This window comes from Mobula hypostoma, chromosome 6 (genome assembly GCF_963921235.1).
Source record: "Mobula hypostoma chromosome 6, sMobHyp1.1, whole genome shotgun sequence".
NCBI classification, from domain to species: Eukaryota; Metazoa; Chordata; class Chondrichthyes; order Myliobatiformes; family Myliobatidae; genus Mobula; species Mobula hypostoma.
The window spans coordinates 167,117,739-167,142,542 of NC_086102.1; the positions used below are offsets into that span (position 1 = coordinate 167,117,739).

The window sequence follows — 24,804 nt, forward strand, 5'->3', positions numbered from 1 at the left end:
CCATGATGGAGCTGGCTAAGCTTGTGACTTTCTGCAGCTTTTCCAATCCTTTGCAGTGGCCTCTCCATACCAGCTGGTGATGCAACTACAGTGTTTTCCATGGTACATCTACAGAAATTTGAAAGAATCTTTGGTGACTTAGTTACAACTACATAAATATGTTGGGTCCAGCAGAGATCTTCAGAGATGTTGACACCCAGGAACGTGAAACTGCTCACCCTTTCTACTACTGATCCTCAATGAGGACTGGTGTGTGTCTCTTCAATTTTCCTGTGCTGAAGTGAACAATCAATTCCCGATGGTGACTGCAAGGTGGTTGTTGCAATACCATTCAATCAGCTGATCTATCTTGCTCTAGTATTCCTCCGCGTCACCATTTGAGATTCTGCCAACAACAGTTGTGTCATTGGCAAATTTATGAATGGCTTTTGAGATGTGCTTAGCCACACAGTCATGGGTGTGGAGAGGGTAGACCAGTGGGTAAGCATACATCCTTGAGGTACGCAGTGTTAATTGTGAGTGAGGAGGAGATGTTACTTCTGATCTACACTGACTGTGATCAGTCAAGAATCCCGTTGTAGAAGGAGGGACTGAGGTCCAGGTTTTGAAGCTCGTTGGTTAATACTGACGGTATGATGGTGTTGAATGCTGAGCTCTAATTAAAAAGTAGACACCTGATGTTGGTATTGCTGTTGTCTAGGTGGTCCAAGGCCGAGTGGAGAGTCAGTGAGATTGCATCTGCTGTAGAACTATTGAGGTGGTATGTAAATAGTAGAGGGTTAGGTAAGGTTTGATTCTGGCCATGACTAACCTCCCAAAGCACTTCATCGCTGTAGATGTGAGTGCAACTGGGTAGTAGAAGTTCACCCTGCTCATCCTGAGCCCTGGTATGATTGTCACCCTCTTGAAGCAGGTGGGAACCTCCAACTGCAGCAGTGAGAGATTGAAGATGCCGTTGAATGTTCCTGGTTTTCAGTGCCCTACTAAGTACACCATCAGGGCCTGACACTTTGCGAGGATTCACCGTTTTGAAAGATGTTCTGACGTTGGCACCTGAGTCAAAGATCACAGGGTCACCAGATGCTGCAGGGTGTCATTTTATTATCCTTTTCAAAATATGCATAAAGGCATTAAGCTTATTTGGGATTCAAGCATCACAGCTATTCATGATGTTAGGTTTCGCCTTGTAGGAAGTAATGGCCTAAAAGTCCTGCCAGAGCTGGTGTGCATCTGATTCTGTCTCTGAATTTCCATTGGAATTGTTATTTTGTTTTAAACGAGCCTATCTTAGGTTATACCTGGACTACTTGTATATTTCTCGATAACCGGTCTTGAATACTATAGACCAAGCTGCAAATATCCTGGTTCATCCATGTCTTTAGTAGCTTTTGCATTTTGCTAGGAAGATATACAAAATATTTGCTTGCTGTTTCTATGCTTTTGTATTCCAATTATTATTCCCTATCTCAGCTTGTGAGGACCACAGTTCCCTAATGCAGTTCTCCCCTGTGTCTCTGCGATTAGAGGGCTTCAGCTGGGACATTGAAATATCAGCTGTCAAATATTTCATTGATTTGAGTTTACAAGCTTTACTGGAGCGGGTAGCACTTTCATGCTGGAAAGGAAAGGCCACAAGCTCTGAAGAGAGGAGCAAAAATGGAGGGGGAAAAAAAGCGACGCATGCTGACGCAATTTCTATGTTATAAATTAAAATAGATTGTGGGATCGGTGACCTTCTCAATAATGACCAATATGCTTTTCTGTCAATGAACTGTTGGGACAGGTTGTTCACTGAGAGTCAATTCTTGGAAGAGATTTTGAGCTACTAGTTCTCATGAGCATGCTCATGTTGCAGTGTATGTGAATGATGTTCCAGCCAAGGCTGATTATCAAGGAATGCATGTTAAATTGTGAACATTAGAGTAGAGCAACCATGTCTTCAATTAGTGCGTTTTGATGAGACTGGATCAAAAGTTTGCGTAAGCCTGGTCAATGGAGCAGTAACTGGGAGATGAGATTTTTTAGTATTTTCCTGTGAGATTATTAACCTTTTGGACACTGCATCCAGATCCAGATTTTAACTTCACTCACCATTTCCACTCATTGGTACTTAATGATAGCAACCTGGAGATTCAAGCTTATAGAAACTTTCTTCTATTTCATATATTGAGATGTCAGAGCAGCATGATGAAATTAGGGCACTTGTTCAAACGTGTGTTCCAGTATGGCTTTGTAACTATCTTACTGAGGACTTGAAATAATATTTGAAGGCAACAAATATTGCTTCTTTAAGTCAGGTTTCAGTGAGCGTGAGTAAGCATCCATCTCATGAAATTGCACTCCTGTAAAATTCTTTGTACAATTTCGAGTGTAATCTAATTTCTTTATCATGGACTTTAAATTGATGTTCTCCACCTTTATTTTTAAGTTATAGCATAACTTTGGCCTTCTCCACCATGCTAGTGTTTTTTCTCTCTGCTCACTTTGCTCTTTCTGGATAATTTTGAATTTGGGGAATGATGTAAAACCAGTGCTAATGGTTTCAGCCTATAGCTGTGCTTCTTCGCACTTTCATTTCTCAATCTCCCATATGTCTCTTTATTCTCTTTCCTGAGAATTGTTAGTATATATTAACAATATTGTTTTAGGGAACACCTCTATTTTAGCAGAATAATACTCTTCTGCATTGTGAGTGTATAATTCAAAAACACCATAATTTCCTATCTTGCAATTTAAACAAGAGTAGCCTTAATCACTGTATGAAAATAACTTTTCCTAGCTGGCAAAATGTGACTTGTTAATTGAGAGTGATATTTCAATGAGAAAATTCAAAACAAAAAATCTTACAAAACAGTGAAAATTGGGATTAGCTTTCTGGGTACTGTGGTTGCATGTACTCGTTGACCAAATGGCTTGTATCTGTGCTTTATTGCTCAATGGTTTTGAGTATAACATCATCACTGGCTTGTGAGAATTCCTGGCGTATGATTACTCAAATGGAGAAAGAACATTTGGGATGGTATTAAGAACTTCTAGTCTTTTTGGAGTTAGGGAACATAGAAACCCAGCAAAAATGGCCTAAATAGCACAGTACCTCCCAAACTACACACCCTGCCCTCCCCATTTCTAACCTCCTGCCCCACTAACGGCTGAATCACCGAATGTGGAGTAGAAGTAGGTCATCCTGTATTGAGAGACTGCATAAAATAATGATGATAATCAGTATATTATATGTAAATTATGCTGTTTGAGATTATGGCTTGTATTTGAAGCAGCAATGATTGAATGAGTTCTTTGGGATCTTTTAGATTAATGCTGATTTAGCTGTTAATTATATGCTTAGGTTTGCTCTTTCATTCCCTATGTTTATGGCCTTGAAATCATTGGGAAAAGCAGTTTTGTGTTGTATTTGATTTGTCTTGGTTAATGATTTGTAGATCTGCTGTGCACTGCATAGATAACCAGATCAGGCTCTATTCATTTCCAAATGATGTAGTTGCTAGCAGCAGATGATTCTCAAAATGATAACAACATCAATAGCAATATGAAGGAAAGAAAGAACTTGCAATCCGTGTAGGGATTTATACCAGGTACTCCAGTACCCAGATTTGTGACACAGCAGTATGTGGCTGTCACTGTATAATGCTATAATGGCTCTTAACATTGACTCCATTGTACTGGGAATATGTCATAGGTGCTAAGTGAAGTACAGCGTCTTGGACATCCACAAAAAGTGATCTGATATTAACCAGATAATCTCTCTTCATAATGTTGATTGAGGACTAATTCCCACCATTGATCTTCAAAATAGTATCACTTTTAAGTACTCATGATGGTGTTGCTAGGGTCTCATTTTAAAGACTCACAAATGACGCACCTCCTACAGTGCCCCACTTCCTCATTACTATGGTGAAATCTAACACCTCTCCCACTTCCTCTTGGGCTCAAAGTTATCCTTCATCCGAGTATCCAGGCTCAATCGGTGTTGCAGTGGGATCACAGACACCCTCTGCATAATCTTCCCTGAGTGCCACTTCAAGCTTCATGATTTATGCCCTTTCATGATATCTTCCCACCAAGTCCAAAGCATCTTAGGCTGTAGGCATTTTGTTTTGAAACATTTCCCTACCCAAAAGTCAGCTAACTTATCGTTCCAGCTAGTGCAGAAAAGAAAATCTTTTTTAAAAAAAATATAATTTTGAGAAAAAATGGCACTTCCAGATTCCCTAAATGTGAAACCTCTACCAACATTGCCAACTCTCTCCAAAACCCACTGTGTTCAAGATGGTAACCTTCAATTTTTATTGCTGAATAACTCTGGCACTCAACTTTGAACAATACTGTAAAGTTTGGGAAAGCTTATGGTGACCATAAATGCTAGCCTTACCAGTGTCATCTCCATCCTTTGAACAGATAAATGCAAAAATTGTTTATTGTGACCAATTTGGAAAACATTATAACTTAATATGTCATCTGGAAATGGCATCTGATCAGGTAATGTTTGCTGCTGATTCCTCCATCTGGCCAGTCTTGATTCCTGTACTTCCTGACTTGCCATGTTCTAGTTTATCCGCTCCCTCACAATTAGCTGGGCTTTTTCAAAGTCATCTATAAATAAACTTATCAGTGTCCTGCCATTTATATGGTGAAGTGCAGATTCCATTCCTATACTGTATAGGTTGATACCTAGTTGATAACAGCGTAGTAGTCAAACTATGTTCTTTTAGGGATAATTGGATTTTTTTTACAACAAACGATATTTGCATTCATTATGAAGAAACCCACAATACTTGAAAGCAAATACTACATATGTATTTTCATGTTAGAATTCTTAGAGTTAAATACTAAAATATATGTAAACAATCATTTTGCTCTGGAAGATACTGTATTATATGACAATTAGCATGAACATCTGATTGATGTCATTGGGAGGTTAACTCATGGTTCCTGAATTAATTACTGTACTACCTCCTAACAAAGTACTATTTGCGGCATACATATGTATTGAACATTACTCCACTACAATCCTAGAATCCTTCCATTATCAATTATTTGCTATCGCAACTTTATTATTTCTCTCTTAGTTTTGCAGTGTGACCAAGGATGGGGAGCAGTACATGACTCCGGCAGACTTTGTACAGAGATATTTGGGCTTATACACAGATCCACTGTATAACCCAAAGACTGTACAGCTTCTAGCTGGGGTCGCGGATCAAACTAAAGATGGGTAAGATGCTAAATTAATAGCTAATTTTAGAAAAGGACTAAGATATTTTTTGAAAAACGTTTGTTGTGGTTGTGGTATACTGTGTAAACAACACTGGACCTTTGGGGAATTTGGAAGCATTGAGTCAGTTAAATTTGTGATTTTACTATTACAGTAAAAGCAAAACCTATAGTTGTTGGCACAAACATATGAGAAGCAAGAGTCTAATTAAACTATCGAAATTGTAGCAAAGTGTGTAGAATTTGATATGTTCTCTCATTTTGTCTATTTTACTTAAATATTCTGATAATTATCAGAATAAAGAAAATGTGATTTCTTTTGCAAGAAAGTTTTCAGATAAATTTCCAAAGAAGTTATTTATCATTTCACTTGGTACCTGAAGTATAATTTTTGAATTTCGTTCTGCAGGAGAGTTGGGTTGATACCTTAATGGAGTCTTTACCATTATTACTTTTAATGTTCACATCATTTCAGAGGAATATATTTTTAACTGTCTTATTTAAGAGCTTAACAAAATTGACCAAGCTACCTTATTTGTTGTGCTCTCACTAACTTGGAATGGAAGAGACCAGATTTTATTGAAATTGAACCCTGATGGTTCAAATACTACATGATGAAAATTGCCACATCTTGGTTGAGGTGATAATGCTAAGAACAAATCATCAGCCCGCATTCAAGATCAGTAGTGCATTCGACAAATTAGAAAGATTGCTTTTATTCTGTTGTTGCATTAATTTATTTTTGATGTTTTATGTCTTTTCAATATTGAAAATACTCTTCTCAGTTAGTTACTGAATAACCTTCCGTTATCTTGATTTCTTAATTGAAGAATGATTCTTGATAAGTTTAATATAAATATAGAATGATCAAAATATTAGTCATGATTAAGGGGTGAAATTTCAGCAAAGCAGTGACTGTGCAAGTATAATTGGACACAGGAATGAGGCTAGTGGACACTATTGGTTGCATACTTTGTCATCGGCATACTGATAGAAGGTTTGCATACATTGTGGTCAAGTGGCATTTACTCATTGATCATTACACACATTAGATCTTTATTCCCTAGAGCATAGGAGAATGAGAAGTAACCTCTTAGAAGTTAATAAAATCACGAGGGACATGAATAAAGTGGATAATGTTGTGGAGTGCAAAACTAGAGAACACAGAGCTTTTAAAGAGACCTGAGGGGTAACTTCTTTACGCACAGGGGAGTGAGTACCTGGAATGAGCTGCCAGATGAAGTGGTCAAGGCAGGTGTAGTAGTAACATTTAAGATGTTTTTGGAGAGATACATAGAGGGAAAGGTCTTGGAGGGTTATGGGCCAAACGCATGCAACTTGGATTCACAAGGAGGACGCTATGCTTGGCATGGACCAGTTGGACTGAAGGACCTATTTTCCCTACAGTATTATTTTATGACTTTATGTTCAGCACTAACTGAGAACAATCAAGACAAATATAATCTTTATGACATCTCAAATTTTATATTTTAATGCATTCTTATTCTTTGTGAAGGTTTTTTAAAAAAAAAACTAATGAACACATTATCTAATTAGTTCACACAAACACGAGGAAAACTGCAGATGCTGGAATTTCAAGCAACACACATAAAAATTGCTGATGAACGCAGCAGGCCAGGCAGCATCTCTAGGAAGAGGTACAGTCAACGTTTCGGGCCGAGACCCTTTGTCAGGACTAACTGAAAGAAGAGCTAGTAAGAGATTTGAAAGTGGGAGGGGGACTGAAACGTCGACTGTATCTCTTCCTAGAGATGCTGCCTGGCCTGCTGCGTTCACCAGCAACTTTTATGCGTGTTGCGTCTAATTAGTTCAACCTACTTTAACTCAGCTTTGATTACTTAAATTGATCAGTTTAGCCAGCTAACTACATCACATCTTGGTGATCAGACTGCAGTTGGGCACTGTAATTAGCTTACTCACTGCAAAATAGCATTTCTTGTCTGAAGTTTGAGTACTACTCATAGATGTCATTTCCTGTAATTTAACGCTTCATCAGACGACTAATTTAATTCTCCCAGTGCCATATTTTATGTGTCTTTGAAGTTAAAAAGGTATGTGCAGATGAGAGTTATATTCTTTGTTTTGCTTTATAAACAAAAAAAATCCTTGAGGCATCAGCATTTTTGTTGAGTTTTCTTTAATAACAATTAATATTGAAATTATAGGTTGATCTCCTTTCAAGAATTCCTGGCATTTGAATCTGTTCTTTGTGCCCCTGATGCCTTGTTTATGGTGGCTTTTCAACTATTTGACAAGAATGGCAATGGAGAGGTGACATTTGGTAAGTTAATCATTTTGATATTCATGTACATAGAAACCTAGAAACATAGAAAACCTACAGCACAATTCAGGGCCTTCAGCCCTCAAAGTTGTGCCGAACATGTCCCTACCTTAGAAATTACTAGTGTTACCCATAGCCCTCTATTTTTCTAAGCTCCATGTGCCTATCCAAAAGTCTCTTAAAAGACCCTATTGTATCTGCCTTCACCACCGTTGCCAGCAGCCTATTCCATGCACTCACCACTCTGAGTAAAAAAAAACACAACAATAACTTACCCCTGACATCTCCTCTGTACCTACTCCCAAGCACCTTAAACCTGTGCCCTCTTGTGGCAGCCATTTCAGCCCTGGGAAAAAGCCTCTGACTATCCTCTCATCATCTTATACACCTCTATCAGGTCACCTCTCCATCCTCCGTCGCTCCAAGGAGAAAAGGCTGAGTTCACTCAACCTGTTTTCATAAGGCATGCTCCCCAATCCAGGCAACATCCTTGTAAATTTCCTCTGCACATGGTTTCCACATCCTTCCTGTAATGAGGTGACCAGAACTGAGCACAATACTCCAAGTGTGGTCTGACCAGGGTCCTACATTGCTGCAATATTACCTCTCGGCTCCTAAATTCAATCCCACGAATGATGAAGGCCAATACACAGTATGCCTTAATGCCTTAATTGAACTAAATGTTATCCCGGGCTCAATGTTGTGGAGTAAATGATTAAATATGCATCAAAAGCAGCAAGAATTCAATTTGTTGTTTAAGAATTGCAAATAAGCAGTCAAGGGGTATTGTTATGTCTGTCAACTGTAACCCATTTTACCAGTTAACTATCTTTGAACACAGTCATAGTTCAATAGTTTCCTTGTATATATTTGGCAACTTTTACTACAAAGTGAGTTATTCCATGATTGTAGACACCTTTGGTCACAGCTACTGAAACTCTGGGAGAATTGTGCAATAAAAGTGTGCCTGAAAAGGTCAGTAGATTAAGCAGTGTATGGTGAAGGGAACAGAGTTGACGTAGATTAGTGGAATTTCATTAAAATTGTGAATTGTATAGGTTTACCATAATGGAGTACATACTTGTTTCATCATTTTATTCTTGCTGGACATGTCACTGTTTATTTTTGAAACTACTTTTCATTAATTATTTTGGTTTAATTAAAATGGTTGCTGGTAACAAAATGATTGTAATTTTTACAGGGTGTATGTAAAAAGATAGGGGAATGTGAATCTGGGAGAAGATAGGGCAGAATAACTCAATTCTGAAAAGTTGTATTTGTTTAAATGTTTTTCAACAACAAAAATTGAGTAGTTTAATAAATGAAAATGATCTGTTCTTTCAAGTTGTTTTGACTTTTCAATCTCTAAGTTTATTTTTTTATATAATTCTTTTGTTGCATGTTGCAAATTCCTAATACACGTAAGATGCATGTGGCAAATTTTCCTTGATTTAGTGTGCTTGCACTTATTTAGCATTCAAGCATTTGGCTTTTTTTGGAGAATTATGATGGATTCAGTGAGCCTAAACATGCGCTGTGGGGGCAAGTCTGTTGTAGAGTTATTGTTTGCTCACATTTTCCTAGAACTAGAAAAGTGTGTGGATTTAGTCGAACAAAGAACAAAAGATAAAAGTTATAGATTTCAAAATGCAGTGTTTGCTTCCATGTTTTTGCAAATGTGGCTTTTTAGTTTGTAAGCAGAGGTATACATTAACTTGCAATTTGTTGAAGATGATAAGTGATTGCACGTGTGCAGTGTACTTTGGAATGATGTTTGAACAGTGATTAAATGGTAGATTCTCAAATATTTTTTGAGGTAATAATTCCTGGGTCTGCAGATGTTGATGAGATTGAACCAGACTTGTTGCAGTTGGGTATGGGAGAGGTGATGGAAAATTGAGTGGGGGTGATGCATGTTGTTTCAGTACTGGATAGGAGGATTTTAAGGAGTGGCAGGCCTGTCAGGTTCCAGAGCAGTATAGTATGGGAACACCAATGCCTTTGAGTGGAAAATCATACAAATAGTGGTGGATTCAGCGCAGTACATCATGGGTAAAACCCTCTCAACCATTGAGCACATCTATGTGAAATGTTGCTGTGGAAAAGCAGTATCCATTATCAAAGATCCTCACCACCCAGGCCATGCTCTTTTCTTGCTGCTGCCATCAGGTGTCTCAGGCCTTGTACCACCAAGTTCAAGAATAGATACTACCTCTCAACCATCAGGCTCTTGAGCAAAAGGGGATAGCTACACTCATTCTATTTGTGTTCCCATAACCAATGGTCTCACTTCAAGGACTTTTTATCTTGTTATTTCATGCTCATTATTTATTGCTATTTATTTATATCTGCATTTGCACAGTTTGTCCATTGATCCTGTTTAAGGTTACTGTTCTATAGATTTGCTGAGTATGGCCACTGAGAAAGAATCCCAGGGTTGTATGTGGTGACATGTATGTACTCTGATAATAAATTTCACTTTGAAGAGGAAAATGACAAGTAAAAAGTGGGTGGAGTACCTAGATCATTTGGGAGGACATTGCCAAAGTTTATTGATACCGAGGCCAAATAGCTGTGGGATGTGACACACTGGTGGGTCTGTGAATTCTTAAGAGTAGAATAAGTGCTTTTTTTTTACATTTGTGGTTTATTAGTTCTTGTCATTTTACGTAATATCAAATCGGAAGTGTTTGTGCCTGAATATGGAATTTGCCCAGAAACACACCTTATAGCTCACCAATGTCCACACCAATCAGCCCCTTCCTAAAATACCACCTTCCTCTGTCTCCTTCTGTACCTTAGTGGCTTAAGTGTTCATCAGGATACTTTTTGATTCTTACAATAACATCTGCCTCTGCCACCCATTTAAGCAGTACATTCCTTATTCCAACCACCTTCTGTATGGAAAAAGTTCTTTCTCCTCCTTGTCTGGATGTTTTGCATGAATATGAAAGAAGGTTTAGAATATTGCTAAATTTGGTCTTTTATAAACCTTTGAGCTGTAATCCAATCAAATTCCTATCTGGGGACCAAGACATATTGCACTGAGTAATTTGCATGTTTGTTTTTGGTATTTGTCAAGAACTAGACAAAGAACAGACCATGGCTGGGAAAATTTATTGAAGGAATTCTGATCACAATATGACCAGTCGTATATTCAGTGATATAGGAAGTACCTAATAAAATGGCCATTGAATCTGTGTTTGTGTAACCTATCCACTTCAAGGTTCTATATGTTGTGCATTCAGAAATGCTCTTCTGCACACCATTATTGTAATCCATATTTATTTGAGTTATTGTCACCTTCCATGTCAGCTTGAACCAGACTGGCCATTCTCCCTGATCTCATTAACAAGGCATTTTAGCCCACAGAACGAGAGGTCACTGGATGATTTTTGTTTCTTGCTTCATTATCTGTAAACTCGAGAAACTTGTGTGCAAAAATCCCAAGAGATTAGCAGTTTCTGAGATACTCAAACCACCCTGTCTGCTACCAACAATCATTCCATGGTCAAAGTCACTTGGATCACATTTCTTCCCCATGTTTATGTTTGATCTGAACTACAACTGAACCTTTTGACTGCAATGCTTTTGTGCATTGAGTTGTTGATACATGATTGGCTTATTAGACACTTGCATAAATGAACAGGTGTATATATGTACCTAAATAAAGTGGTCACTGAGTGTATTATGTTGGTTATTTTTTTCCAGTCATAATCTAACATTTTTATTTGGTTTAATAAAGTTATTAATAAGTACACACATTAAGTAAAGAAAACTGGCAACTAAATGCATTTAAGAACATATTTTCCATCAATAATAGTTCATGAATTTATCTTCATATAAATAGCAAATCGTGTGATTTAATTTATCTTTTCATTCTTGTTGCTTAAACACCAAGGTGGTTGGGATATTGAAGAGTGTAGGGGTGATAAAAGGGAAGTTATAGGTGGAAAATGTTGTAAGGAACTTCTGAAGTTAATTCCCTGTTAATGAATAGGGATATTATTCTGAAACATTTTGCAGGGATGTGGTAACTTAGGCAAAAAGCTGGGTAAGGGTAGTGGACAACATGATAGTTTTCTGCTGGTGGAGACATGTGGTGGATCTCCCAGTGGAGTGTAATTAATATAAAGTTCAGAAATTTGAAGTAAATTAGGCAATGTAGTAAATAGTGACCAAGTTGTTAACAAATATGGGGGAAGTGGAAGGGACAAACGCAGCATTATTAAATGTGAAATAATCCACTATTGGAAAACTGAAATGAAAAGACTGTGTAATATAAATTATCCTATTTTATGAAGATGAGTACATATCCACAAGTTCTTTGAAGGTGATAGAGAGGTTACGGTATATGGCATACTTGCTTATTAAACAGTAGTATTGAAGAAAGGAACAAAGCCATCATGGTAAGTTATTACAAATCATTGATGAGGTCTTTTATGTATTGTGCTCAGAAAGTATGCAATATCAGGGTGAGGGTACTGATATGATTTTTGAACAACTGCAATTGTTGTAAAGCCCAAGGGGAATTCCTTTCGGTTCTCAAAATGACACAGGATTTTAATAGAGCAAAGAAAGGATCAATGGCTTTCTTTGATAAGTGGGTTCATAACTGGGCATCACATTTAAAATAAGTAGCAAAAGAGCTCGAGGCGGAATAGCAATTTATTGTACACAGGATTAAGATGGAAACTGTTATATAAGAGTGATCACAGGTTATTCCATAGTGATCTTTCAAGATCTATTGGGCATGTACTTGGAGGGGAAAGAGAGAGGAATTGATAGAAAGAAGAGTAGTGGGAATAGAAAGTCATGGACATTGGCATGAGAGTTTTCAATATTCAATTTCCTATGTGTGCCTCCCCCCCCAACTGGGTTGGGAAGGTACAGTAGGCTTTTCTCAGAATGTGGGCACAGAGTCTTGAATCTATGCAGGGAGTACTTTTGATCAAAAGAATCAATTTAAATGTCAAAAATGCAAGTTGCTTTTGAGAGTGATGTATTTGATATGGAGCTGGCCAAATTCATTAGGAGGCAAATATAGACAATAGGTGCAGGAGTAGGCCATTTAGCCCTTCAAGCCAGCACCACCATTCACTGTGATCATGGCTGATCATCCACAATCAGTACCCTGTTCCTGCCTTCTCCCCATATCCCTTCACTCCGCTATCTTTAAGAGCTCTATCTAATGCTTTCTTGAAAGAATCCAGAGAATTGGCCTCCACTGCCTTCTGATGCAGAGCATTCCACAGAACCACAACCCTCTGTGTGAAAAAGTTTTTCCTCAACTCCGTTCTAAATTATCTACCCCTTATTCTTAAACTGTGGCCTCAGGTTCTGGACTCCAATAATAATATAATACAACAAGGTTCAAGAAGTCTTGGCAAAGGTAAAAGAAATGTGTATGAGAAGCAATTATGAATTGTGAAGCAGACAGATGGGACGTTTGGTTGTATTTGTTTGTCCTCACTTTTTCATATATTACTTTTAATAAAGTGATTACACAATGTTATTACTCTAAAAAGATCAATGTTAACAGTATAATTCCTTGCATTGAAGTAGGAAATTGCTTTTTGTCCAGAATCTGTTTCTAAATTGTAAGTCATGTATCACTTCTGTTTCTCCCTCTGCCCTGCCACCTCCTGATCCTCCGGTCCTCCCCCTTCCTTACCCATCCATGTCCCCTTTCCCTTCCTGATCCATCCTCCTATTTCATACACGTTCCAATCTGGTTTGAACTGACATTCATTTGTTTCCCCCTCTTCTAATGGTTCCTATTCTCACCTTTATCAGAATGCGGCACTGGCTCTGCTTTATGTTCCTGTCTCTCAGCAGCTGTCTCCCATCATCACACTCTCTCCCCCACCCCCACCCTGCCTCTTGCTCTATCTGTTATTGTTTTTCCTTTCTCTACCTCCATTTTCAACCCCTGCCACAATCTTCAACCCCTTTCCTGCTCTCCTCCACAACCTGCCCATCATTTCACACCTCTCCTCAGTCCACCTATCACCTCAGAATCCTTTCTTGCTACTCCCCTTCTTCCCTCATTGTTGGTCATCTTGACTCTCCACTCTCGATCTGGATGCAAGAATTTGACCTGAAATAGCTCAGCATGGACTAGATGGGCCGAGGGGCCTGTTTCTATGTGGTCGTGTTTTATGCCTCCTTTTAAAAAAAAGGCAAAAGTATGAACATGTTCAGAGATGCTGAAAGCTAATTTCATCTGAGTGATTCTAAAACAGCAGGAACATTTTTTGGAAAACTTACAATTAATTGAGTAACAAATTAATAATTAAAAATAAGTCACTGAAAATTCCCAACCAACCAAACTTGAGTTTTACTCCAATAGAATCAAAAAAATCTAAAAGGATGATAACAGATGGTAAAGATCTGATAATACAATCTGCTGAAGGCTGTGGGAAGAAAGAAACTTAATATTTCAGGTCAAATCCTTGCATCCAGATTGAATGGGCAAAGAAGTGGCAGATAGAAAATAGTGTAGGGAAGTGAATGGTCATGCACTTCAGTAGAGGGAATAAAGGTGTAGACTATTTTCAAAATGGGGAGAAAATTCAAAAATCAGAGGTGCAAAGAGAGTTGGGAATCCCACACAAGGGCTCCCTGAAGGTTAACTTGCAGGTTTATTAGTGGTAAGGAAGGTAAATACAATGTTAGCATTAAATTCAAGAGGACTGGAATACAAGAGCAAGCATGAGGCTTTATAAGGCATTCAGACCACACTTGTAGTACTGTGAGCAGTTTAGGCTCCCTTACCTAAGAAACTATTTCCTGGCATTGGAGAAGGCCTAGAGGAGGTTCACAAAAATCATTCTGGGATTGAAAGGGTTGATGTCTGAGGAGTGTTTGATTGCTCTAGGCTTGTGCTTATAATTGAAATCGATCAAATATTGAAATAGAGTGGATGTGGAGGGGTTGTTTCCTATAGTGGGCGAGTCTAGAATCAGAGGGCATAGCCTCAACAGAAGAACGCCCCTTTAGAACAGAGGAGAGGGAGTTTCTTTTGCCAGAAGGTGGTGAATCTGTGGAATTCATTGCTGAATCATTGAGTACATAGAAAGCAGTGGTTGATAGATTCTTGAATGTCAAAGATTCTGGGGAGAAGGCAGGACAATAAATCAGAAGGGGATAAAAAATCAGCCATGATGCTATAGCTGAGCAGGCCATTGGGCTGAATAACCTGACGCTGCTCCTGTGTCTTATGGTCTTGTGCATACAGTTCTCTACTACCCTTGTATTTCATGATTCAGTTTAGTATTTTTATAACTGTCCTCTGCAGACTTTGTACAATTGACTTTATTTCTTACATCCTTCACACACGAGGAGTAAAAATCTTTATGTTACGTCTCTGTCTAAATGTGCAATGTGCAATCATAGTAATTTATAATAACATAATAAATAGAACAGTCAATGTAATATAGAGTACACTCAGATCAAGCTGTCCCGGAGCTAGTTGGTCCTGGCTTTTATGCTGCGGTACTGTTTCCTGGATGGTAGTAGCTGGAATAGATTGTGGTTGGGGTGACTCGGATCCCCAATGATCCTACAGGCCCTTTTTTACACATCTGTCCTTGTAAATGTCCTGAATCATGGGAAGTTCACAATTACAGATGTGCTGCGCTGTCCGCACCACTCTCTGCAGAGGTACAGTTCTCATACCAGGCAGTGATGCAGCCAGTCAGGATGATCTCAATTGTGCCCTTGTAGAAAGTTCTTCGGATTTGGGGGCCCATACCAAACTTCCTCAACCATCTGAGGTGAAAGAGGCACTGCTGTGCCTTTCTCACCACATAGCTGGTGTGTACAGACCCTGTGAGGACCTTGGTGATATGGATGCTGAGGAACTTAAAGCTGATTTCCCTCTCAACCCCAGATCCATTGGTATCACTAGGGGTTAGCCTGTCTCCATTCCTCCTGTAATCCACAACCAGCTTCTTTGTTTTTGCGACATTGAGGGAGAGGTTATTTTCTTGACACCACTGTGTCAGAGAGATGAGTTCATCCCTGTGGGCCACCTCGTTATTGTTTGAGATAAGGCCAATTAATGTAGTGTCATCGGCAAATTTAATTAGGAGATTAGAGCTGTGGGTGGCAACACAGTCATGAGCATACAGGGAGTAAAGGAGGGGACTCAGTACGCAGCCCTGAGGGTTCCTGTATTGAGAGTCAGAGGGTTGGTGGTGAGGGAGCCCACTCTTACCACCTACTGGCGATCTGACAGGAAGTCCAGGATCCAGCTGCTCAAGGCAGGGTCAAGGCCAAGGTCTCTGAGCTTCTTGTCGAGTCTGGATAAAACTGTAGTGTTGAATGCTGAACTGTAGTCCAAGAACAGCATTCTCACATAAGCATCCTTCTTCTCCAGATGTGTAAGGATGGTATGTAGAGCAGAGGCTATTGTGTTGTCTGCCGATCGATTGTGTCGATAGGCGAATTTTAGGGGGTCCAGTATAGGTGGTAGCAAGCTGCGGATGTAATCCTTGACCAGCCTCTCAAAGCATTTGCTTATTATTGAGGTGAGTGCGACAGGACACCAGTCATTCAGGCATGTTACCTTGGTCTTTTTTGGTACAGGGAAAATGGTGGATAATTTGAAGCAGGAGGGCACTCTACACTGGGAGAGGGAGAGATTAAAAATGTCAGTAAACACACCGGCCAGCTGTGCTGCACACATCCTGAGTACTCGCCCTGAGATGTCGTCCGGTCCTACAGCCTTGCGACTGTCCACTCCTTGGAAACATCTGCGTACCTCAGCCTCGGAGATGACCAGGTTGCATCTTTCCTCGGAGGCTCAGAGTTAGCGACATTGAACCGAGCATAAAAGCAATTGAGCTCAACCGGGAGAGAGGCCGCGATGTTGGTGGCTCCACAGCGTTTGGCTTTGAAGTCTGCGATGGTATGCAGCCTTCGCCACAAGTTACGTGTGAACCTTGACTCAATCTTGACTTCCTATTGTTAGAAACATGCAAAGTGCCAGCACTATTTAAAGTAATAGTGATTGTCCTTCGCATTTTATAGCTCAGGTGTAATGATTCAAAGACAAATTCAATTTGAATTGTTGCACTTCTGTTTATCTGTGCTAAGGCATTTCTAATTTTTATATTCCTGTTCATCTTTTAAAAATTACAGTTAAGGAATATTATTGTAGCTATCTAATTATTCAAAGTTCAAATTTAATGTCAGAGAAGTGTATACAATATACATGCGGAAATGCTTTTTCTTCGCAAGCATCCACTAAAACAGAGAAGTGCCCTAAAGAATGAACGACAGTTAAATGTGAGAGCCCCAAAGTTCCCCCAGCTCCACCCTCCTGCGCGTAAGCAGCAGCAAGCAACAATCCCCATCAGCAAAAAAAGTGCATCGATAACCATCACCAAGCCCAAGTGTGTGCTAAGCAACAGCAAAGACACAGACCAAAGTTACCCCAAAGGCTTTGCATTTCAGCTGAAATTTGACAAATTACAGGTTTTCTCTCTCTCCCTGGGAAGGGAGAGGGAGGTGTCCCCCCCCATTTTCACAGCAAGCGGGAGACATAACAACAACCCGCTGGTTTACAATCTTAAAAGTCCGTTTCATCACTTTTTCGAGCTCTGTGTCCACAGATCGCAAAGACCTTGGGTCTTTGGACCCACAGCGAAAGATTTTCTGCCCTCCCTAATGACACACGGTGCCATGACACCGACCCTCGATCTGCCTGTCTTCAGAGCCCCGAGATCTTAGGCTTCCGAACACAATCGAGATTCTCAGTCCAAACCTTTGGCATGTTGAATAGTGGCCAGTCGTGGAACCCGAAGAATGGGCCCCATTTCCGCAAAGAACCAAAGCCTGCATGTAACTCCAGGTCAGGGTCTTCAAAAGAACCCTGAAAGGGAAATATAAAGATATTAAAGGTGGAAATAGAGCTGTTTCCAAAGATGCAAGCAAAGGAGTTGCCGTTAGGCGCCATCATCACTCCTAAACTCTGCAGTAATCTGGTAAAATAGGCTCTGACTTTGGGGATTTCAATTCTTTGCTTACTTTTTTTAAATACGCTTAATTTTGTGATAAGATATTTGACAGATTTACTTTCAGCATTTCCATTGCCTAAACAAATCACAGCTTTAACAATTAATAACGTGCATGATTATTATTTGGAACTAATGTGAAATTTATGACATTATCTTTTAAATATTATTTTTAGAAAATGTTAAAGAGATCTTCAGCCAAACAATTATTCATCATCATATCCCTTTCAACTGGGATTGTGAGTTTATACGCTTGCATTTTGGATTTGACAGGAAAAAGCACCTCAGCTATTCTGAATTTACACAGTTTTTACAGGCAAGTTACAATTTTTGTAATTCATCTTGAACCTATAGCCAAGCTATTTAAAGTAATCTATGTTTTAAATGTTAATCTATAACAAATCATTTTCCTTACTGCCACAAGCCTAATTTGTTTTTTTTTCCTGCTTAATTTGCAGAGTATTTTTAGTATCCTCTATTTTATTTCAGGTTTCTGATGTCTCATTCAACTTTACCTCCAAAAGCACAGCAATCCTTCAGAACTACATTTTGCTTTCATAAAATATAAAGCTACTTTGGTGACCTTAAATTTGGTATATTAACCTTTTGTGCTTAAAATAACATTTTAATCAAAGACAAACAACAGGAATTCTGCAGATGCTGGAAATTCAAGCAACATACATCAAAGTTGCTGGTGAACGCAGCAGGCCAAGCAGCATCTATAGGAAGAGGCGCAGTCGACGTTTCAGGCCGAGACCCTTCGTCAGGACTAACCTTCAGTTAGTCTTAATCAAAGAATTGGGTTTAGTGCCATTATCACATAACTTTGGGGTTCTCCCATTCATATCATTCAAGGACAGCGGCATTTATCTCACCTCATGCACAAATAAACACTCAAAATGCTGAAAACCTCAAGTGGGGCTTAAAGGAGTATTAGCCAGTGTTATTTTTGGATCAAGATTGCTGAAAAATGCAACTTATCTCTCCACTTAACTAGGACCTGGCTTTGTTTAATTGGCCGTTAAGTATCCTGTACTTTAATTGTAAAATAACAAAATCACTTGTACATTAGGCTGTGATGCATGGATTAGATAGAAATACTTCATGAATTTGTAATTTCACAAGCATTATCCCCCGCTCCTGTCTTCACTCTCCCCTACTCCCGTCTTGCTCCCTTTACTTACGTGTATGTATCTGTCCCAATCTTACTGCCCGCCTTTCTCCCTATGCCTCGCACTGCTCACCTTGTGCTCTCTATCCTTTATGCTGTTCTGGCTCTCCTCTTCCAGCTCCATTTTATTTATTTTATTTTAACGCTTTTGTCCTTTAATTGTTTTTATTTCTGTCTATTTGTGTGTTCCTCTTTTATTGTATGTGTTGTAGCGTGGATGAAATTACCGGAGAGGCAGTCACTGGTAGATACAAAGCAGCTTCTTTATTCGACACAACAAGGTACAGCAGGTATCTATGTACCGAGAGGCTTTCCGCAGAAAGGTCTGCTAGCTAAAATGTGGGCTCGATATTTATATGCTAAACACAAAGGCAATCGCTACTGTAAAAGTTACAGGCAATGCTTCCTTTTGAAGTTACATACAAACATCACACCTTCGGATTTCATCCTTTCCTTCCGACGCCAACATGTCTGTGTTGGTATCCACAGCCTTTAGTTCAATCCACAATACATTTATTTGGCATTTTACGTGCTAACATAGAAGACAATTAATATTTATAATGTATAGATAAGACTGTCTTTGAAACTACAGCATCAGGCACCAGAAGCATCTGGTATTTACACCTTTTAGGAAGCCTATTGTGGTGGACTCAATCCACAGTCCTTTGTCAAACAGTTAAAATAGAAGTCTGGTGGCCAAAGTCATTTAAGTTTTAACAAATCATCTACCCAAAAAGAAATTCACCCTAACAGTATGATTCCTCGCCTGTATCAGTTGCTTGCCTTTCATTTCTTTTTGTATTTTATCCTCCCATTCTTCTCTTCTTCATGAGCTCTCTTCTCATTCATTATTAAAAAGAGCTGAATATGAATGAAATGGAGTAAGTTAAACAACCTCGATGTATTGATGTATGGAAAAGTGTTGGTATGGCACACAAGCAAATGCTTTTCATTGTATCTCGGTACATGTGACAACCTTCCAGTTCCAATAAATGGTGAATGTCTCAGATACCAGGAACATAAGGCTAAAATATACATGATGGCACCAAATACAGAAATATCTTTGGAAATTTGTATCATGTTATAGAAGGTAATGAAAATTTGATATAACTTGAATGAGAGCATCACATCTCTCTCCAAAGAGAAAAAGGAATGACAAGTGCATTTATGTAAGGGTGAGTTCTGTGGAACTAGCAGGAACTTCTTAAGCAAATTGGCTTAAAGATCCTTTTTGGTCTGGATGCTACCTTCCTTTTGGAAGTTGATTTCCCCCATTCTCTTTTAATAGTCGTTTCCTTGGTGACATTTGTTAGAATTGATGTGATGTATGCAGAAGACAGAGTTATAATTTTTTTGTTGTATTGTTTTTCTTGGCGATAATGGGTATCACCCCAATGAATAGAGCAAATTTTTTTAATGAAATAATTCAATTTCTTAAAAATAATTGTGTATTTTCATTTTTGCAGGAACTACAACTTGAACATGCAAGGCAAGCTTTTGCACTCAAGGACAAAAACAAGAGTGGCACAATTGTAGCATTAGACTTCAGTGATATCATGGTTACAATTCGTTCACGTATGCTCACTCCTTTTGTTGAGGAGAATTTAGTTTCAGTAAGTGAAATAAATTCTTCTCTGAGAAAAGACTTGTAAATTGAAGTTAAATCCTAGATGAAATAACTTGCTGAATAATCCACTGATTGATTGTTCTTTATTAATGAAACCCCACTTAACACTGTTTTCTCAGTATGAGCTTTTATTCCGTTTTCAATTTGAAATAGAATATTAGAGTTTGTTTTAAAAGTTGTCATATTCAGGAAGAACATGCCATAAATTGTTACATTGTTTGTTGCTTCATTCTCTGGTCTTACAGTATGGTAATCTGCTGCCAAAGAGATTATGCTTTGAATTGCCAGCATTTGTATGAATTGGGGGATACACACAAGCATGTGGAGAATTCAGATTCTTGTTTTGTGTTAGTCACAATGATTAATTTCTAAAGGCACATGAAATTTAACATAATGGACAACCCTGGCATTTCACAAGCTTCAGCCTTGGTTCTTGATTGAAATATTGCATAACCAGTAGCATCAAATGTTGATTTATTTTAAACAACTGAAATAGTTTAATTGATCACAATTTTCTAAATTAACATCATCAACTTCAACTCTAGTCAAAAATATAACAAACCCTTAGACAGGAGCAGAATAGGTTTCGCGTTAATATTCTGTATGAATAATCATCACCACTGGTATACTGTTTAAATATTGGAAGTAATTTTAAACTTCTTGCTTCAGCTTTTTGAGATTTAGAATTTCATGGTTACTACAAGTATCAATATGATTGGTCTAAAAGGACTTTCTTTGCTGAGGAAATGCTGATGAAGATTTCCAGAACTTGTGGATTAGTTGGCATTTAATGAAGCTTTGAATACAGGAAAGCAAATTAACAAAATAATGCCCACTTTTCTTGAATATTCAGTTAATTTGGTAATGTTGACAGATTAATGTATAGAGATTAAAAACACGTGTTATTTCCCTTGAGATTTTTCTGATTAATTGCAAATAGTTTGAGATTGTCACATCTTTTGACAGGAATTTATAAAGCTGTATTTATGCAGCTTTGAATATAGTGGAATTGGATGCCTCCTACTCAACCCCTAGTTGTCACATTTCATAGTGCATAAGGATAAATAGTATTGTTTCTATTATTTACTCTTTTCATACCTGTTTATTGTGTGGTTGGTATTTGATGTATCGTGTTAGATATGAAAGTGGTCAAAGTTCTTCTCTGTCATCGTTTTGTTTAGTTATATTATTTGTGTTCTTTTGCCCTTTTCTTTTGTCCTCTACTCCTGACAGTACTTCATATTCTCTGTACAGCAGCCAGCATCAATCCTACTCAAGCAATTGCTGCTGTTTCTTAAGCTTGTGAGCGTTGGCAGGCTCTTCTAAAATGGTGTTAAAGCTGAAAGGTCATTACAGGTTCTCTCTGAACAGCAATTAGTGAGAATCTTGACAGCTTTTCAACTCTTACAAGTTTATCTTCCATTATACTTAGTTATTTAATGTTATTCAATGCAAATTTTGAAAAAACTTCTGCTGGAAATTTGGAACAAAATACTAGATATTTCAGACACTTGTGGAAAGAAAATAGAGATAATGTTTCAGGTTACCATTTGTTTAGAACAGTGATTATTTACCTGAAAGATTGACCCTGTTTTTCTTGCTTTACAAATACTGTTACCCCATGAGTAATTCCAGAACTTTCTCTTTTTATTTGTACTCTCTGTTGAAGCACACTGCAGGACTCATTTCTATGAAAAAGTTTTTAAGTTTAAAAAAAGTGAAGATGATGGAATCTAAAACTAAAACAGAAAATGCTGGAAAATTTCAGCAGTCCTTCAAGCATTTCACTGGATCACCATGAGCATAGTGTGAAAATGATATAAGATCTTGTCTCCTACCCTATCCTTATGATCCTTGATTTGAATATATTTGAGAGTTCAGACATCACATTTTAATTGGATGGGGAATTCCAGCAAAATTCCTCCTTGTCTCATTCTTAAATAGGTGCCCCCTCGTTCTGTATTTAATACAGCATTTAATCTGTCAAAACCCCAGGAATACTTCAGTAAAATTAGCTCTCATTCTTCTAAACCTTGATGAATGCAAACCCTACCTGTTCAGTCTTTTTACTTAAAACCATCTCTCCATACCAAAATCATTGCAGTGAACCTTCTCTGAAATGCCTGCAATGAATACATATCTTTCTGAAAACGGGACAAAATCTGTACATAGTGCTTCAAATGTAGTACGCACATTCAGGACTATGCAGAAGTATTAGGCTTATGTAAAAAAATTTGTGAAGTAAAGAAGCTTTCTAAAAAATTTACTATAAAGAGCAATAAGAGGTAAAAGCACTAAATTAAATCAATATTTGTTGTGACCACCTTTTTCCTTTAAAACTGCATCAGTTTTCTTGGGTATACTGTCATTCAGTTTTGTAAGAAAATCAATTGGTAGGTTGTTCCAAGCATCTTGGAGAACTTGCCACAGTTCTTCTACAGACTTTAGTTGTCTTGCTTGCTTCTGTCTCTCTAGATAATTCTAGGCAGCCTCAATGATGTTGACATCAGGGCTCTGTTGAGACCATACCATCTGTTGCAGAACTCCTTGTTCTTCTTTTTGCTAAAAATACTTGTCTGTGACTTTGGCCGTGTGTTTGGGGTCATTGTCCTGCTGCAAAATGAAGTTGGGACTGATCGGACACTTCCCTGATGGCATTGTATAATAGATGAGAATCGGCTTGTACATTTCAGCATTGAGGATTCTGCTAATTCTGACCAGGTCACCAACTCCATTTGCAGAAATGCAGCCCCCAACTTGCAGGGAACCTCCATTGTGTTTCACTGCTGGCTGCAGACACTCATTCACATCGCGCTCTCCAGCTCTTTAGCTCTTCTACATAACAAACTGCTTCCTGTTTGAACCAAAAATTTCAAATTTCAACTCATTAGTCTGGAGCACTTGCTGTCATTGTTCTTGTGTTTATGTGCATAGGCAAGTCTCTTATGGCCTTGTTTTCACTTCAGAGGAATGGCTTTTTGGTAGCAACTCTTCCATGAAGACCACTTCTGACAAGACTTCAAAGCAACACACACAAAAGGCTGGAGGAACTATGGAAATGAATAAACAGTCAATATTTCAGGCTGAGAGCCTCCTTCAGGACTGGAAAGGAATAAAAAGGTGGCATGGGGGAGGAGGCTAGCTGGAAGGTGATAGGAGAAATCATTTGGGTGTGAAAGGTAAAGGGCTGGAGAAGGAGGAATCTGATAGGGGAGGAAGAGTGGACCATAGGAGAACGGGAAAGAGGAGGGGACCTAGGGGAAAAGGATAGGCAAGTGAGAAGAGGTAAAAGGCCAGAGTGGAAAATGGAGGAAGAAAGGAGGAGGAGAGAAAAATTTATTTTACCTAATGGAGAAACTGATATTCATGCCATCAGTTTGGAGGCTATTCAGGTGGAATGTAAGGTGCTGCACCTCAGCTCTGAGGGTGGCCTCATCTTGGCACAAGAGGAGGCCATGGACCGATATGTTAGAACGGAAATAGAAGTCAGAATTAAAATGTTTGACCACTGGGAAGTTCCGCTTTTGGCGGATGAAGTGGAGATGCTCAGTGCTACTCCAGATTGTAGAGGGGTTGGATTTGGGTTTCTGTGGGTTCAAAGCCAGTAGCATTGTTGGACTACTAATGGTTTAAAAAGGATGTCAGTTTGATGTATGTCTCGCTTGCTGCAGTCAGCTGCATGCCCACTCTGTTTCTCTTCCTCAACCTCGCTTGCTTCTTTGGGGTTCTTCAGAAGAGCTTGGACAGCGCATCTTGAAACTCCTGTGTGCCACAAAACTTCTGCTTGGGAGAGACCTTACTGATGCTCTGTGGAGGCCATACCATCTGTTGCAGAACTCTTTGTTCTTTTTGCTGAAAATAGTTCTTTGTGACCTTGGTTGTATGTTTGAAATCATTGTGCTAACAATGCTTGTATCTATATTCGGTTAAACTGTCACATCTACCACACCCTCAGCTTTTTATTTTGGTTGTCCTTCACCCAATTTGATTCCTTCTACACCGTTTTCTGTTTGAGTTAACCAGTTTAGTTCATTCAGCTTATTATCATTGATAATTAGCACCTGTTTGTTATCTTTGTTTAATCATGCACTGGGCTATATACCTCTTGTCTTTACCTATCACCCCAGGAGTCTCCGCATGCTACACATCATTCTCTGCAGCTTCTGCTATTTCCAAAGGGATCCTACCATTAAACATATTTTTACCTCTCCCCTCTCTCTGCTTACCACAGGAATTGCTCCCTCTGTGATTTCCCCTGTCCATTCTTTCCTCCCTACTAATCTCCCTCCCGGTACTTATCCCTGCCAGCAACCAACGAGCTGCAGTTCTTCTAGCTGCGGCAACACTTCACCTGTGAATCTGCTGGGGGAATCTGTTGTGCCTGGTACTCCCAATGCAGCCTCCTCTACATTGGTGACATGCATTGTATATTAGGGCAAACACGAGGAATTCTGCA

General features: G+C 38.8%; 1 protein-coding gene across 2 annotated transcripts in view; it reads left to right on the top strand.

The window, feature by feature from the left end:
• Positions 1-24,804, top strand: part of slc25a12 (solute carrier family 25 member 12) — a 99,081-nt gene that overhangs the window by 15,360 nt on the left and 58,917 nt on the right. For both annotated transcript variants that reach the window (XM_063052179.1, XM_063052180.1), the window contains exons 3-6: positions 5,085-5,227; positions 7,413-7,528; positions 17,727-17,866; positions 20,188-20,334. In XM_063052179.1, the coding sequence (XP_062908249.1) occupies positions 5,085-5,227; positions 7,413-7,528; positions 17,727-17,866; positions 20,188-20,334 (546 nt within the window). The remainder of the gene's footprint in view (positions 1-5,084; positions 5,228-7,412; positions 7,529-17,726; positions 17,867-20,187; positions 20,335-24,804) is intronic.